The 18,433-nt window shown below is 49.1% G+C and overlaps 1 protein-coding gene across 1 annotated transcript in view; it reads right to left on the reverse strand.

The window, feature by feature from the left end:
- Positions 1-6,808: 6,808 nt before the first annotated feature.
- LOC134929698 (sterol regulatory element-binding protein cleavage-activating protein-like) overlaps positions 6,809-18,433 on the reverse strand; it is a 75,684-nt gene continuing 64,059 nt past the window's right edge. Inside the window, exons 4-7 of the mRNA XM_063925276.1 lie at positions 17,066-17,223; positions 16,481-16,701; positions 9,632-9,737; positions 6,809-7,007 (exon numbers count right to left, since the gene is read on the reverse strand). Of these exons, the coding sequence (XP_063781346.1) occupies positions 6,809-7,007; positions 9,632-9,737; positions 16,481-16,701; positions 17,066-17,223 (684 nt within the window). The remainder of the gene's footprint in view (positions 7,008-9,631; positions 9,738-16,480; positions 16,702-17,065; positions 17,224-18,433) is intronic.

An 18,433-nucleotide genomic window follows, 5' to 3' on the forward strand; every position in this document is an offset into this window, starting at 1 on the left:
CTGCGCGCTGAGACTCTTGAGACTACCCCCCCACTGGTGGAGGGCTTCTTTTCCTGGGAAGGGGCTGCCTGCTGCAGTCTACTTCCCTTTCCTCTATGTCTGGGCAGATATGACTGGCCTTTTGCCCGCTTGCCCACATGGGAACGGAAGGATTGAGGCTGAAAAGACAGTGTCTTTTTCTGCTGAGATGTAACTTGGGGTAAAAAGGTTGGATTTCCCAGCTGTAGCCGTGGCCCCCAGGTCCGATGGACCGACCCCAAATAACTCCTTCCCTTTATACGGCAATACTTCCATGTGCCGTATGGGATCTGTATCACCTGACCACTGTCGTGTCCATGACATCTTCTGGGAGATATGGACAACACACTTATCTTGATGCCAGAGTGCAAATATCCCTCTGTGCATCTCGCATACAGTATATATATAGAATGCATCCTATTAAATGCTCTATATCAATAAAATATTTTTAGTCAGGGAATTCGACCAAGCCAACTCAGCACTGCATCTCCAGGCTGATGGCGATCGCTGGTCGCAGTATAACCACCGTATGTGTGTATATACTTTTTAGGATATTTTTCCAGCTGCCTATCAGCTGGCTCCTTGAGGGCGGCCGTATCTGGAGACGGTAACGCCACTTGATAAGCGTGTGAGCGCCTTATCCACCCTAAGGGGTGTTTCCCAACGCGCCCTAACTTCTGGCGGGAAAGGGTATAACGCCAATATTTGCTATCGGGGTAAACCCACGCATCATCACACACTTCATTTTATTTTATCTGATTCAGGAAAAACTACAGGTAGTTTTTTCACTTCCACATAATACCCATCTTTTGTGGTACTTGTAGTATCAGAAATATGTAACACCTCCTTCATTGCCCTTAACGTGTGGCCCTAATGAGGAATACGTTTGTTTATTCACCGTCGACACTGGATTCAGTGTCCGTGTCTGTGTCTGTGTCGACCGACTGAGGTAAATGGGCGTTTTTTTAAAAACCCCTGACGGTGTTTCTGAGACGCCTGGACCGGTACTAATTGTTTGTCGGCCGTCTCATGTCGTCAACCGACCTTGCAGCGTGTTGACATTCTCACGTAATTCCCTAAATAAGCCATCCATTCCGGTGTCGACTCCCTAGAGAGTGACATCACCCTTACAGGCAATTTCTCCGCCTCCTCCAACATCGTCCTCATACATGTCGACACACACGTACCGACACACAGCACACACACCTGGAATGCTCTGACAGAGGACAGGACCCACTAGCCCTTTGGAGAGACAGAGGGAGAGTTTGCCAGCACACACCAAAAAAACGCTATAATTACATAGGGACAACCTTATATAAGTGTTTCTCCCTAATAGCATCTTTATATATATATTTATATCGCCAATTAGTGCCCCCCCTCTCTGTTTAAACCCTGTTTCTGTAGTGCAGTGCAGGGGAGAGCCTGGGAGCCTTCTCTCCAGCCTTTCTGTGAGAGAAAATGGCGCTGTGTGCTGAGGAGATAGGCCCCGCCCCTTTTCCGGCGGGCTCGTCTCCCGCTCTTTAGTGAAGTTTGGCAGGGGTTAAATATCTCCATATAGCCTCTGGGGGCTATATGTGAGGTATTTTTAGCCAGTATATAGGTTTACATTTGCCTCCCAGGGCGCCCCCCCCCCAGCGCCCTGCACCCTCAGTGACTGCGTGTGAAGTGTGCTGAGAGGAAAATGGCGCACAGCTGCAGTGCTGTGCGCTACCTTTAGAAGACTGCAAGGGTCTTCAGCCGCCGATTCTGGACCTCTTCTTACTTCAGCATCTGCAAGGGGGCCGGCGGCGCGGCTCCGGTGACCATCCAGGCTGTACCTGTGATCGTCCCTCTGGAGCTGATGTCCAGTAGCCAAGAAGCCAATCCATCCTGCACGCAGGTGAGTTCACTTCTTCTCCCCTCTGTCCCTCGTTGCAGTGATCCTGTTGCCAGCAGGACTCACTGTAAAATAAAAAACCTAAGCTAAACTTTCTCTAAGCAGCTCTTTAGGAGAGCCACCTAGAATTGCACCCTTCTCGGCCGGGCACAAAAATCTAACTGGAGTCTGGAGGAGGGTCATAGGGGGAGGAGCCAGTGCACACCACCTGATCGGAAAGCTTTACTTTTGTGCCCTGTCTCCTGCGGAGCCGCTATTCCCCATGGTCCTTTCAGGAACCCCAGCATCCACTAGGACGATAGAGAAATCGGCAGCGAGCGATCAACTCGGAATGACCCCCATTATACCTGTCATCCCACTAAGGGCACCCAGGAAATTGGCAGGAGTGCCAGCCATGATATATTTATATAGATATAGATAGATAGATACACACACACACACACACACACACACACACACGTATATACTGTATATAGATAAATAGTATATCTCGGCCCAGGTACTTTTCAGGGGCCGTGGCCTAGTCACAGGAGGCGTAGTCATGCACCTTTTGAAAAAATACCCCCAAAATTTTATTTTAAGCCCCACCATCCACACTCCAGCCCAGCAGTCAGCAGCGTGTGCCGAGCTTAGGAGAACAGCTGTAGCTGCTGCTACCAGTTAAGGGGGAAAAAGCCGGGGCCCCCACTGGACCCCTCCATCAGACTTGGGCCCGGGTAATTCGTACCCCCCCCCCCTCCCCCCCCTCTGTCGGCACCACTGCTGACCTGTATAATAGGGACACAACGGACATTTCCTTTATTATTAATAGCGGTTATTTATAACGGTCCCTCACTGTGTACTGTACATATAACATCCGGAGACAGATAATAATGTCAGAGCGGGGAGATCCGCTGGTTTCCTGTGTCCGGGACAGCGGTTATTCATAATGGTCCCTCACTGTCTACTGTACACTTAACAATACGCACTGTAGGAGACGGATAATAATGTTAGAGCGGGAGATCTGCTGGTTTCCTGTGTCCGGGACAGCGGTTATTCATAATGGTCCCTCACTGTCTACTGTACACTTAACAATACGCACTGTAGGAGATGGATAATAATGTCAGAGCGGGAGATCCGCTGGTTTCCTGTGTCCGGGACAGCGGTTATTCATAATGGTCCCTCACTGTCTACTGTACACTTAACAATACGCACTGTAGGAGACGGATAATAATGTTAGAGCGGGAGATCTGCTGGTTTCCTGTGTCCGGGACAGCGGTTATTCATAATGGTCCCTCACTGTCTACTGTACACTTAACAATACGCACTGTAGGAGACGGATAATAATGTTAGAGCGGGAGATCCGCTGGTTTCCTGTGTCCGGGACAGCGGTTATTTATAACGGTCCCTCACTATCTACTGTACATTTAACAATACTCACTGTAGGAGATGGATAATAATGTCAGAGCGGGAGATACGCTGGTTTCCTGTGTCCGGGACAGCGGATAAGCATTCCAGGAGCCGGCCAAATGCTACACAGGCCAGAAACCAGGCACAATCTGTACAAGTGGCTGCTGATAAAATGCTCTAATCCCACATAATGGGCCTGAATCCTGATTCGGAGTCTCAGTCAAGTCGTCCGTAGATAGAAATGTGACTCTTCACCTATATGCAGAGTTGGCCACATGTAGGCATCGTCCCATCCACCCGCTTGTGGAAATGGTCGCCATCCCTTTCAGCGCACATATGCACCAGCACAAAATCAGACGGGCGTCTGTGCAGCGTTCGTACAACTCTGAATAGGCCACAATTCCGCCTGTGAAACGTCCTTGGAACACTTACACTATGAATGAACAATCAGCCGGAGTTTCTGGAAGCTGCGCATGTGGAGCGTGCGCCGTGCTACACATCACTAGATCCGTCCGCTAAACGGACTTCTGTGCAACTCTGAATCAGCCCGTGCGCCAGTCAATAAGTCATCAATAGACATGTAAGGGTTAGGAATAAAATTGCGTGTCAACATTACGTACATGATGATATTTTGTACCAGACAACATTATGGTGTTTGGATAATGAATGTTGTTAATGACAAAGCACGCGGAACCCTACGATACGGATAACTGGCGTTACATGTCCACACATATCCTAGTGCTGGTGTGTTACTGCATGTATACCATCTGCTGGGGTTTAAAGCGGGTTTGACTGGGCCCAGATGATGGAATTACTCAATCTGATTCTCAAGATCCCCAACTGCATATTATGGAACCATTACAGAGAACAGGACCTTCGCACTCTCGCATCCTGCAAATATTATTTTACCCATCTACCCTGTATTCAGTCAGAGATCGCCCCTTTATGCTAAATAACGTTTGGAATCATCTCACATCCTTGGACAACACGGACGACTGATATGGGAAAAGCAACACAAGGGAGATAAGAAGACTGCAGTTGACGGTAAGTAGTCATATGTACAACGGTGACCGTGCCGACGGGAATATGCTAATGATATAATTACACGGTTGTAATGTTACTTAAAGCATTTTACCTCTGCAGCATTTGATACCGTGGACCATGGGCTTCTGATTGAGCGACTGATACATTTCTGTGGTCTGGATGGCACAGTCCTAAGCTGGTTCAAATCATTTCTCACAGGCAGGTCACAGAGAGTATCATCTGGATTATACTCATCACCACCAGTGCCATTGCCATGTGGTGTCCCACAAGGTTCTATACTATCCCCAATGCTTTTTGCAGTATACATGCTCCCATTGGGTGAAATAATCAGGCGCCATGGCCTGGTCTACCACTGCTATGCAGATGATACACAACTGTACTTGTCCTTTGCTCCGGGCACTGATAACCCAATAGCAACCCTAAATGGCTGTCTAGCTGAACTCCAGGAGTGGATGAGCGCCAGTTGGCTGCGACTGAACCCGGATAAAACAGAGGTCCTTATGATAGGACCGCAACATCAAAGGACAAGACTGCAGCATAGCCAACCAAGTGGACTTACACTCGGGGATTCAGAATTACAGACCACTGATCGTGTGTGGAATCTTGGCGTTGTCCTGGATGATGGCTTGACACTTAAACATCAGATATCAGCCACAATCAAATCCTCATTCTTTCACCTGAGGAACATAGCCAGAATCAAGCACTTAATTCCCTCAGATGATCTGCCAAAAGTCATACATGCATTTGTATCATCTCGATTAGACTACTGTAATGCCCTCTACCTTGGTCTCCCAGCAAAAGAATTGCACCGCTTACAGCTGGTGCAAAACACAGCTGCCAGGCTGTTACCCAACCAGCCCTGTTCCAGCCACATAACATCCATCCTCTACTCCCTTCACTGGCTGCCTGTTCGATGGCGAATCATCTTCAAGATTGGCTTACTGAGCTTCAAAGCATTACATGACCAAGGCCCAAGATACCTGAAGCAGCTTCTGACCCCATACTGCCCCACTCGATTACTGCGATCTGTAGATGAAGGACTTTCAGCAGTACCTAGAATCTACCGTAATTCATCTGGGGGTCGAGCTCTTAGTCATGCGGCTCCGACTCTATGGAACTCACTTCCCCCCACAGTGCGAGAGGCCCCAACTATAGAATCCTTCAAAAGTATCTTCATGCTTCTGTATTTTATGAAAAGCTGTTCTGTACTTCTTTATTTTCTGTACTATATTATGCTATGTACCTGTTAAGCGCCTTGAGTCCTATTGGAGAAAGAGCGCTATATAAATAAAATTATTATTATTATTACACCTGTATTAGCAGTATAACTTTAAACATTATGTTTTAGGACACGGCATGTATCCCCATTGGACATATATATGCAAGTGTGTGTTAATGTAATACCGCAAGCTGGCAGAAGTACAGCAGCCACACCAACGAGAGAGACGCTGTACACAGAGCGGATGGTGAGCCAGCGGTATACTGACGCGTTTTGTCACACCGAGCAGTATCACCAGGGGAGGACTGACCTTATCACTAATCAGCAGATGATGGTATCTGTAGGTCACTACTCTATGTACATCCCATGAGAGACATATGAACAAAAAGTGGAAATTGTCTAGCGACCACAATACATTTACACTTAGATGCACATCTGTAAGTACATCTAGGTAAGACAGTCTTTTTTAATAACATATATCATCCACTCCTATTACTATAGCTGCTCTTCCTGCGCACTCTCTCCAGTCCCAGAACATCCTTATGAGTTACCACCACCAGGTGAGACCTGACTGCTGTGCTAGGCTCTGGGAAACACAATGGGGATATACAGGGAGCAACTGCTAAATCATTTACTTACTGATGGAGGAATCATGCACTTAGTGGTTGCGCTTAATGGCCGATGAACAGTGCGCTTAGTGGCCGAGGAACCGTGCGCTTAGTAGTGGCCGAGGAACCGTGCGCTTAGTAGTGGCAGAGGAATCGTGCGCTTAGTAGTGGCTGAGGAATCGTGCGCTTAGTAGTGGCCGTCAGAGGAACCGTGCGCTTAGTAGCGTCCGAGGAACCGTGCGCTTAGTAGCGTCCGAGGAACCGTGCGCTTAGTAGCGTCCGAGGAACCGTGCGCTTAGTAGCGTCCGAGGAACCGTGCGCTTAGTAGCGTCCGAGGAACCGTGCGCTTAGTAGCGTCCGAGGAACCGTGCGCTTAGTAGTGGCAAAGGAACCGTGCGCTTAGTAGTTTCCATGGAACTGTGCCCCTAGTGGCCGAGGAACCGTGCCCCTAGTGGCCGAGGAACCGTGCCCCTAGTGGCTGAGGAACCGTGCCCCTAGTGGCCGAGGAACCGTGCCCCTAGTGGCCGAGGAACCGTGCACTTAGTGGTGGAGGAATCGTGCACTTACTGGTGCAGAATCATGTACTTAACTGGTGGAGGAATCATGCACTTACTGGTGGAGGAATCATGCACTTACTGGTGGAGAACCGTGCACTTACTGGTGGAGAATCGTGTACTTACTGGTGGAGAAGTAGATGTATGCGAAAAGTATGAAGTAGGTGGTGACCAGAGGAATCAGCTCTGCGATCCCGATCTCCTCCTTGAAATGGACGTGGACAATGTTTTGCCCTCGGGAGGTGCAATTGGTGCTGGGATAGAGTTGTCGGAGGCGAGACCTCAGGCTACTCAGGAATCTGTCAGAGCAGAGATACCCAACATGTAACACAAGCAGATAGCCTTACACACATCTATCAGACATGACGGAAACAGCAAAGGACGAGAGGATGATAATAACAGTGCTCCCCCACAGCCTTACACACATCTATCAGACATGACGGAAACAGCAAAGGACGAGAGGATGATAATAACAGTGCTCCCCACAGCCTTACACACATCTATCAGACATGACGGAAACAGCAAAGGACGAGAGGATGATAATAACAGTGCTCCCCACAGCCTTACACACATCTATCAGACATGACGGAAACAGCAAAGGACGAGAGGATGATAATAACAGTGCTCCCCCACAGCCTTACACACATCTATCAGACATGACGGAAACAGCAAAGGACGAGAGGATGATAATAACAGTGCTCCCCCACAGCCTTACACACATCTATCAGACATGACGGAAACAGCAAAGGACGAGAGGATGATAATAACAGTGCTCCCCACAGTCTTACACACATCTATCAGACATGACGGAAACAGCAAAGGACGAGAGGATGATAATAACAGTGCTCCCCACAGTCTTACACACATCTATCAGACATGACGGAAACAGCAAAGGACGAGAGGATGACAATAACAGTGATCCCCACAGCCTTACACACATCTATCAGACATGACGGAAACAGCAAAGGACGAGAGGATGATAATAACAGTGCTCCCCCACAGCCTTACACACATCTATCAGACATGACGGAAACAGCAAAGGACGAGAGGATGATAATAACAGTGCTCCCCACAGTCTTACACACATCTATCAGACATGACGGAAACAGCAAAGGACGAGAGGATGATAATAACAGTGCTCCCCACAGTCTTACACACATCTATCAGACATGACGGAAACAGCAAAGGACGAGAGGATGATAATAACAGTGCTCCCCACCCGCCTTACACACATCTATCAGACATGACGGAAACAGCAAAGGACGAGAGGATGATAATAACAGTGCTCCCCACAGTCTTACACACATCTATCAGACATGACGGAAACAGCAAAGGACGAGAGGATGATAATAACAGTGCTCTCCACCCGCCTTACACACATCTATCAGACATGACGGAAACAGCAAAGGACGAGAGGATGATAATAACAGTGCTCCCCACAGTCTTACACACATCTATCAGACATGACGGAAACAGCAAAGGACGAGAGGATGATAATAACAGTGCTCCCCCACAGCCTTACACACATCTATCAGACATGACGGAAACAGCAAAGGACGAGAGGATGATAATAACAGTGCTCCCCACAGTCTTACACACATCTATCAGACATGACGGAAACAGCAAAGGACGAGAGGATGACAATAACAGTGCTCCCCCACAGCCTTACACACATCTATCAGACATGACGGAAACAGCAAAGGACGAGAGGATGATAATAACAGTGCTCCCCCACAGCCTTACACACATCTATCAGACATGACGGAAACAGCAAAGGACGAGAGGATGATAATAACAGTGCTCCCCCACAGCCTTACACACATCTATCAGACATGACGGAAACAGCAAAGGACGAGAGGATGATAATAACAGTGCTCCCCCACAGCCTTACACACATCTATCAGACATGACGGAAACAGCAAAGGACGAGAGGATGATAATAACAGTGCTCCCCCACAGCCTTACACACATCTATCAGACATGACGGAAACAGCAAAGGACGAGAGGATGATAATAACAGTGCTCCCCACCCGCCTTACACACATCTATCAGACATGACGGAAACAGCAAAGGACGAGAGGATGATAATAACAGTGCTCCCCACAGCCTTACACACATCTATCAGACATGACGGAAACAGCAAAGGACGAGAGGATGATAATAACAGTGCTCCCCACAGCCTTACACACATCTATCAGACATGACGGAAACAGCAAAGGACGAGAGGATGATAATAACAGTGCTCCCCACAGCCTTACACACATCTATCAGACATGACGGAAACAGCAAAGGACGAGAGGATGATAATAACAGTGCTCCCCACAGCCTTACACACATCTATCAGACATGACGGAAACAGCAAAGGACGAGAGGATGATAATAACAGTGCTCCCCCACAGCCTTACACACATCTATCAGACATGACGGAAACAGCAAAGGACGAGAGGATGATAATAACAGTGCTCCCCACAGCCTTACACACATCTATCAGACATGACGGAAACAGCAAAGGACGAGAGGATGATAATAACAGGGCTCCCCCCACAGCCTTACACACATCTGTCAGACATGACGGAAACAGCAAAGGACGAGAGGATGATAATAACAGGGCTCCCCACAGCCTTACACACATCTATCAGACATGACGGAAACAGCAAAGGACGAGAGGATGATAATAACAGTGCTCCCCACAGCCTTACACACATCTATCAGACATGACGGAAACAGCAAAGGACGAGAGGATGATAATAACAGGGCTCCCCCCACAGCCTTACACACATCTGTCAGACATGACGGAAACAGCAAAGGACGAGAGGATGATAATAACAGGGCTCCCCCCACAGCCTAACACACATCTGTCAGACATGACGGAAACAGCAAAGGACGAGAGGATGATAATAACAGGGCTCCCCACCCGCCTTACTTTGCATCATGTGTGCGCAGAGCCAGAGTGACGGTGTAAGACACGATCCGCTTGCGGTTGTACAGGCTGATTCCGCTCTGCTTCCCCGGAACGCCGAAAAGTAATTCTGTGGGACAGAGAGAGGAAAGGGAGGGAAATAAACCCCATTAGACCTGAGGAGACACTGAGAACAAGGCCAAATACTGTATTCCCCAATCGTGCCGCCATGCTGTAATAATAAGAATTTACTCACCGGTAATTCTATTTCTCGTAGTCCGTAGTGGATGCTGGGAACTCCGTAAGGACCATGGGGAATAGCGGGCTCCGAAGGAGGCTGGGCACTCTAGAAAGATTTATGACTACCTGGTGTGCACTGGCTCCTCCCACTATGACCCTCCTCCAAGCCTCAGTTAGGACACCGTGCCCGGACGAGCAGACATAATAAGGAAGGATTTAGAATCCCGGGTAAGACTCTTACCAGCCACACCAATCACACCGTACAACTCGTGATACTATATCCAGTTTGACAGTATGAAAACAACTGAGCCTCTCAACAGATGGCTTAACAATAACCCTTTAGTTAACAATAACTATTTACAAGTATTGCAGACAATCCGCACTTGGGATGGGCGCCCAGCATCCACTACGGACTACGAGAAATAGAATTACCGGTGAGTAAATTCTTATTTTCTCTAACGTCCTAGTGGATGCTGGGAACTCCGTAAGGACCATGGGGATTATACCAAAGCTCCCAAACGGGCGGGAGAGTGCGGATGACTCTGCAGCACCGAATGAGAGAACTCCAGGTCCTCCTCAGCCAGGGTATCAAATTTGTAGAATTTTGCAAATGTGTTTGCCCCTGACCAAGTAGCTGCTCGGCAAAGTTGTAAAGCCGAGACCCCTCGGGCAGCCGCCCAAGATGAGCCCACCTTCCTTGTGGAATGGGCATTTACAGATTTTGGCTGTGGCATGCCTGCCACAGAATGTGCAAGCTGAATTGTACTACAAATCCAGCGAGCAATAGACTGCTTAGAAGCAGGAGCACCCAGCTTGTTGGGTGCATACAGGATAAACAGCGAGTCAGATTTTCTGACTCCAGCCGTCCTGGAAACATATATTTTCAGGGCCCTGACAACGTCTAGCAACTTGGAGTCCTCCAAATCCTTAGTAGCCGCAGGCACCACAATAGGCTGGTTCAGGTGAAACGCTGACACCACCTTAGGGAGAAACTGGGGACGAGTCCTCAATTCTGCCCTATCCATATGGAAAATCAGATAAGGGCTTTTACATGATAAAGCCGCCAATTCTGATACTCGCCTGGCTGAAGCCAAGGCCAATAACATAACCACTTTCCACGTGAGATATTTCAGATCCACGGTTTTTAGTGGCTCAAACCAATGTGATTTTAAGAAACTCAACATCACGTTGAGATCCCAAGGTGCCACAGGAGGCACAAATGGGGGCTGAATATGCAGCACTCCTTTCACAAATGTCTGAACTTCAGGTACTGAAGCTAGTTCTTTTTGAAAGAAAATCGACAGAGCCGAGATCTGTACTTTAATGGAGCCTAATTTTAGGCCCATATTCACTCCTGCTTGCAGGAAATGCAGAAATCGACCTAGTTGAAATTCCTCTGTTGGGGCCTTTTTGGCCTCGCACCATGCAACATATTTCCGCCATATGCGGTGATAATGCTTTGCCGTAACATCTTTCCTGGCCTTAATAAGCGTAGGAATGACTTCTTCCGGAATACCCTTTCCCTTTAGGATCCGGTGTTCAACCGCCATGCCGTCAAACGCAGCCGCGGTAAGTCTTGGAACAGACAGGGCCCCTGTTGTAGCAGGTCCTGTCTGAGCGGTAGAGGCCACGGGTCCTCTGAGAGCATCTCTTGAAGTTCCGGGTACCACGCTCGTCTTGGCCAATCCGGAACCACGAGAATGGTGTTTACTCCTCGCTTTCTTATTATTCTCAATACCTTTGGTATGAGAGGCAGAGGAGGGAACACATAAACCGACTGGTACACCCACGGTGTCACTAGAGCGTCCACAGCTATCGCCTGAGGGTCCCTTGACCTGGCGCAATATCTTTTTAACTTTTTGTTGAGGCGGGACGCCATCATGTCCACCTGTGGTTTTTCCCAACGGTTTACCAGCATCTGGAAGACTTCTGGATGAAGTCCCCACTCTCCCGGGTGGAGGTCGTGTCTGCTGAGGAAGTCTGCTTCCCAGTTGTCCACTCCCGGAATGAACACTGCTGACAGTGCTAGTACATGATTTTCCGCCCATCGGAGAATTCTTGTGGCTTCCGCCATCGCCATCCTGCTTCTTGTGCCGCCCTGTCGATTTACATGGGCGACTGCCGTGATGTTGTCTGACTGGATCAGCACCGGCTGGTGTAGGAGCAGGGATTTTGCTTGACTTAGGGCATTGTAGATGGCCCTTAGTTCCAGAATATTTATGTGAAGGGAAGTCTCCAGGCTTGACCATAGTCCTTGGAAGTTTCTTCCCTGTGTGACTGCCCCCCAGCCTTGAAGGCTGGCATCCGTGGTCACCAGGACCCAGTCCTGTATGCCGAACCTGCGGCCCTCTAGAAGATGGGCACTCTGCAGCCACCACAGTAGCGACACCCTGGTTCTTGGAGACAGGGTTATCAAGCGATGCATCTGAAGATGCGATCCGGACCACTGGTCCAACAGGTCCCACTGAAAGATTCTGGCATGGAACCTGCCGAAGGGAATTGCTTCGTAAGAAGCCACCATCTTTCCCAGGACCCGCGTGCAGTGATGCACTGATACCTGTTTTGGTTTCAGGAGGTCTCTGACTAGAGATGACAACTCCCTGGCTTTTTCCTCCGGGAGAAACACTTTTTTCTGGACTGTATCCAGAATCATACCCAGGAACAGTAGCCGTGTTGTCGGAACCAGCTGTGACTTTGGGATATTCAGAATCCAGCCGTGCTGGTGCAGCACCTCCTGAGATAGTGCTACTCCCACCAACAACTGTTCCTTGGACCTCGCTTTTATTAGGAGATCGTCCAAGTACGGGATAATTAAAACTCCCTTTTTTCGAAGGAGTATCATCATTTCCGCCATAACCTTGGTAAATACCCTCGGTGCCGTGGACAGTCCAAACGGCAGCGTCTGGAATTGGTAATGGCAATCCTGTACCACAAATCTGAGGTACTCCTGGTGAGGATGGTAAATGGGGACATGCAAGTAAGCATCCTTGATGTCCAGGGATACCATGTAATCCCCCTCGTCCAGGCTCGCAATAACCGCCCTGAGCGATTCCATCTTGAACTTGAATTTTTTTATGTATGTGTTCAAGGATTTCAAATTTCGAATTCAAATTTAAAATGGGTCTCACCGAACCGTCCGGTTTCGGTTCCACAAATAGTGTGGAATAGTAACCCCGGCCTTGTTCCCTAGGAACAGTAGACGTGTTGTTGGAATCAGCTGCGATTTTGGAATATTTAGAATCCACCCGTGCTGACGTAGCACCACCTGAGATAGTGCTACTCCGACCTCTAACTGTTCCCTGGACCTTGCCCTTATCAGGAGATCGTCCAAGTAAGGGATAATTAAGACGCCTTTTCTTCGAAGAAGAATCATCATTTCGGCCATTACCTTGGTAAAGACCCGTGGTGCCGTGGACAATCCAAACGGCAGCGTCTGAAACTGATAATGACAGTTCTGTACCACAAACCTGAGGTACCCTTGGTGAGAAGGGTAGATTGGGACATGGAGATAAGCATCTTTGATGTTCAGAGACACCATATAGTCCCCTTCTTCCAGGTTCGCTATCACTGCTCTGAGTGATTCCATCTTGAATTTGAACCTTTTTATGTAAGTGTTCAATGATTTCAGATTTAAAATCGGTCTCACCGAGCCATCCGGCTTCGGTACCACAAACAGCGTGGAATAATACCCCTTTCCCTGTTGTAGGAGGGGTACCTTGATTATCACCTGCTGAGAATACAGCTTGTGAATTGCCGCTAGCACCGCCTCCCTGTCTGAGGGAGCAATCGGCAAGGCAGATTTTAGGAACCGGTGGGGTGGAGACGCCTCGAATTCCAGTTTGTACCCCTGAGATACTATTTGAAGGATCCAGGGATCCACCTGTGAGCGAGCCCACTGATCGCTGAAATTCTTGAGGCGGCCCCCCACCGTACCTGGCTCCGCCTGGGGAGCCCCACCGTCATGCGGCGGACTTGGAAGAAGAAGCAGCGGGGGAGGACTTTTGCTCCTGGGAACCTGCTGTTTGTTGCAGCCTTTTTCCCCTACCTCTGCCTCTGGACAGAAAAGGACCCGCCTTTTCCACGCCTGTTTTTCTGGGTCCGAAAGGACTGAACCTGATAAAACGGCGCCTTCTTAGGCTGTGAGGGGACATGGGGTAAAAATGCTGACTTCCCAGACGTTGCTGTGGAAACTAGGTCCGAGAGACCATCCCCAAATAATTCCTCACCCTTATATGGTAACACTTCCATGTGCTTTTTTGAATCTGCATCTCCTGTCCACTGGCGAGTCCATAAGCCTCGCCTAGCAGAAATGGACAATGCACTTACTTTAGATGCCAGTCGGCAGATTTCCCTTTGTGCATCTCTCATATATAAGACTGTGTCTTTTATATGGTCTATGGTTAACAGGATCGTGTCTCTGTCTAATGTGTCAATATTTTCTGACAGTTTATCTGACCACGCAGCGGCAGCACTGCACATCCAAGCTGACGCAATAGCTGGCCTAAGTATAATGCCTGAGTGTGTATATACAGACTTCAGGATCGCCTCCTGCTTTCTATCAGCAGGTTCCTTGAGGGCGGCCGTATCCGGAGACGGTAGTGCCAACTTTTTAGACAAACGTGTGAGCGCTTTATCCACTCTAGGGGGTGTTTCCCAACGTGACCTATCCTCTGGCGGGAAAGGGAACGCCATTAGTACCTTCTTAGGAATTACCAATTTTTTATCAGGGAAAGCCCACGCTTCTTCACACACTTCATTTAATTCATCTGATGGGGGAAAAACTACGGGTAGTTTTTTCTCTCCAAACATAATACCCTTTTTAGTGGTACCTGTAGTTATATCAGAAATGTGTAACACCTCTTTCATTGCCTCAATCATGCAGTGAATGGCCTTAGTAGGCATTAGGTTAGACTCATCGTCGTCGACACTGGTGTCAGTATCAGTGTCAACATCTGGGTCTGCTTGTGGTAGCGGGCGTTTTAGAGCCCCTGACGACCCATGCGACGCCTGGGCAGGCACGAGCTGAGAAGTCGGCTGTCCCACATTAGGCATGTCGTCAATTTTCTTATATAAGGAGTCTATACGTGCACTCATTACTTTCCATAAGCCCATCCACTCAGGTGTCTGCCCCGCAGGGGGTGACATCCCTTCTAAAGGCATCTGCTCCGCCTCCACATCATTATCCTCATCAAACATGTCGACACAGCCGTACCGACACACACAAGGAATGCTCCGAATGAGGACAGGACCCACAAAAGCCCTTTGGGGGGACAGAGTGAGAGTATGCCAGCACACACCAGAGCGCTATATAATGCAGGGACTAACCGAGTTATGTCCCCTATAGCTGCTTTTTATATTATATATATATATATATATATATATATATATATATATATATATATATATATATATATATATTGCGCCTAAATTTAGTGCCCCCCCTCTCTGTTTTTACCCTGTTCTGAAGTGTAGACTGCAGGGGAGAGCCAGGGAGCTTCCTTCCAGCGGATCTGTGAAGGAGAAATGGCGCCAGTGTGTCTGAGGGAGATAGCTCCGCCCCTTTTCCGCGGCCTATTCTCCCGCTTTTTCCTGGATTCTGGCAGGGGTATTTTCCACATATATAGCCTCTGGGGCTATATATTGTGGTATTTTTGCCAGCCAAGGTGTTTTTATTGCTGCTCAGGGCGCCCCCGCCCAGCGCCCTGCACCCTCAGTGACCGGAGTGTGAAGTGTGCATGAGGAGCAATGGCGCACAGCTGCAGTGCTGTGCGCTACCTTGGTGAAGACTGATGTCTTCTGCCGCCGTTTTTCCGGACCTCTTCTTGCTTCTGGCTCTGTAAGGGGGACGGCGGCGTGGCTCCGGGACCGAACACCAAGGACTGGGCCTGCGGTCGATCCCTCTGGAGCTAATAGTGTCCAGTAGCCTAAGAAGCCCAATCCGGCTGCAAGCAGGCGAGTTCGCTTCTTCTCCCCTTAGTCCCTCGCTGCAGTGAGCCTGTTGCCAGCAGGTCTCACTGAAAATAAAAAACCTAAATCTATACTTTCTTTCTAAGGGCTCAGGAGAGCCCCTAGTGTGCATCCAACCTCGGCCGGGCACGAAATCTAACTGAGGCTTGGAGGAGGGTCATAGTGGGAGGAGCCAGTGCACACCAGGTAGTCATAAATCTTTCTAGAGTGCCCAGCCTCCTTCGGAGCCCGCTATTCCCCATGGTCCTTACGGAGTTCCCAGCATCCACTAGGACGTTAGAGAAAAAGGATTCAGGACTGCAAAATGTGTAACAATCTATTGAAGAAAGAAATGATCCAGTTTCAGGCAGGTAAATATATATAAGTAACATGCCACAGAATGCGTGGAAACGCAGATTAATTAGACTCGTTCCCTAAATGCATATACATCTGAAGGAATAATGGGGCAGATGTATTAACCTGGAGATGGCATAAGGAAGTGATAAACCAGTGATATGTGCAAGGTGATAAAGACAACAGCCAATCAGCTCCAATATGTAAATTAACACTTAGGATCTGATTGGCTGCTGCCTTTATCACCTTGCACATATCACTGGTTTATCACTTCCTTATGCCTTCTCCAGGTTAATACATCTGCCCCAATATGAGGCAAGACATATATCCAACCTCTAAGGGTGGCCGAGGTCTGCAGGGTCTTGGGCTCATGTTGTTGAATGGTCCGAATAAGATCTGGGTCATTATTGAACTGTTCGCGGCTGTTCTGCCAGAAGTTAGCTGGGGACAGCAGGAGGCAGCCATGTTCTGGTAGCCTGTCCCGGAGCTTCTTCAGTCCTGGCAGGAGGTCGGTCACCTGCAGGCACACATCCTCCAGGATCTTCTCGCTGCTCCTGCAGAGAACACAACAGAAATGACAGCTTCCTGCACAAACTGCCGTATGCTTATCTGTCTGTGCCCAGTCTGGCAACACGTGCAAAAGTCAGATGTGGTGCTACAGGTGGGCAGGCGTATGACCAGGTGGCAATGGGCCCTATATCTGTTTACTGGCCAGCCATATTCCTGTAGCCGCTTTCCAATAATTTGGTCCCAGCCAAAAAACAAGTTCAGGCCTATTAAGTAAAAAACTGCCTAAGTGGCCAATAAAAAGAAAGCAAAATGTGATTCTATTCTGCGATAAGACCTACACTACAAAGACAAAGTGACCTGTGAAGGTCAGTGCGGACGTTTGTGGTGTAGGAAGCAGACTGCGGTTACCTCTCTCTCAGAACATGGTTCCTGATCTCCTCCACCAACTGGAACACTCGGGAGAGCGGAGAGCGAAACACATCCACAGCCAGGAAGTTCTTGTCCCACGGAGACACCACCCCTTTAACCAAGACTTGCTGGATGTAGGCTACGGGTAGGCCGAGATACTGCGGGGAAAGCGTTCTATAATTTATCCATATACATAAGACTGTACGGTTATATCATAGTATTTCTTGCAGAGCCGTAAGAGAGAAGGGTTTGTATGTTACAGAAGAGCTGCTTTGTGGTGTCTGAGCTGGTGACCCGCTATCCTGCTTTGTGGTGTGTGAGCTGGTGACCCGCTATCCTGCTTTGTGGTGTGTGAGCCGGTGACCCGCTATCCTGCTTTGTGGTGTCTGAGCTGGTGACCCGCTATCCTGCTTTGTGGTGTCTGAGCTGGTGGCCCGCTATCCTGCTTTGTGGTGTCTGAGCTGGTGACCTGCTATCCTGCTTTGTGGTGTTTGAGCTGGTGACCCGCTATCCTGCTTTGTGGTGTCTGAGCTGGTGACCCGCTATCCTGCTTTGTGGTGTCTGAGCTGGTGACCCGCTATCCTGCTTTGTGGTGTCTGAGCTGGTGACCCGCTATCCTGCTTTGTGGTGTCTGAGCTGGTGACCCGCTATCCTGCTTTGTGGTGTGTGAGCTGGTGACCTGCTATCCTGCTTTGTAGTGTCTGAGCTGGTGACCCGCTATCCTGCTTTGTGGTGTGTGAGCTGGTGACCCGCTATCCTGCTTTGTGGTGTGTGAGCTGGTGACCTGCTATCCTGCTTTGTGGTGTCTGAGCTGGTGACCTGCTATCCTGCTTTGTAGTGTCTGAGCTGGTGACCCGCTATCCTGCTTTGTGGTGTGTGAGCTGGTGACCCGCTATCCTGCTTTGTGGTGTGTGAGCTGGTGACCCGCTATCCTGCTTTGTGGTGTGTGAGCTGGTGACCCGCTATCCTGCTTTGTGGTGTGTGAGCCGGTGACCCGCTATCCTGCTTTGTGGTGTCTGAGCCGGTGACCCGCTATCCTGCTTTGTGGTGTCTGAGCTGGTGGCCCGCTATCCTGCTTTGTGGTGTCTGAGATGGTGGCCCGCTATCCTGCTTTGTGGTGTCTGAGCTGGTGGCCCGCTATCCTGCTTTGTGGTGTCTGAGCTGGTGACCCGCTATCCTGCTTTGTGGTGTCTGAGCTGGTGACCCGCTATCCTGCTTTGTGGTGTCTGTGCTGGTGACCAGCTATCCTGCTTTGTGGTGTGTGAGCTGGTGACCCGCTATCCTGCTTTGTGGTGTCTGAGCTGGTGACCCGCTATCCTGCTTTGTGGTGTCTGAGCTGGTGACCCGCTATCCTGCTTTGTGGTGTCT

Source organism: Pseudophryne corroboree, chromosome 5 (genome assembly GCF_028390025.1).
Source record: "Pseudophryne corroboree isolate aPseCor3 chromosome 5, aPseCor3.hap2, whole genome shotgun sequence".
NCBI classification, from domain to species: Eukaryota; Metazoa; Chordata; class Amphibia; order Anura; family Myobatrachidae; genus Pseudophryne; species Pseudophryne corroboree.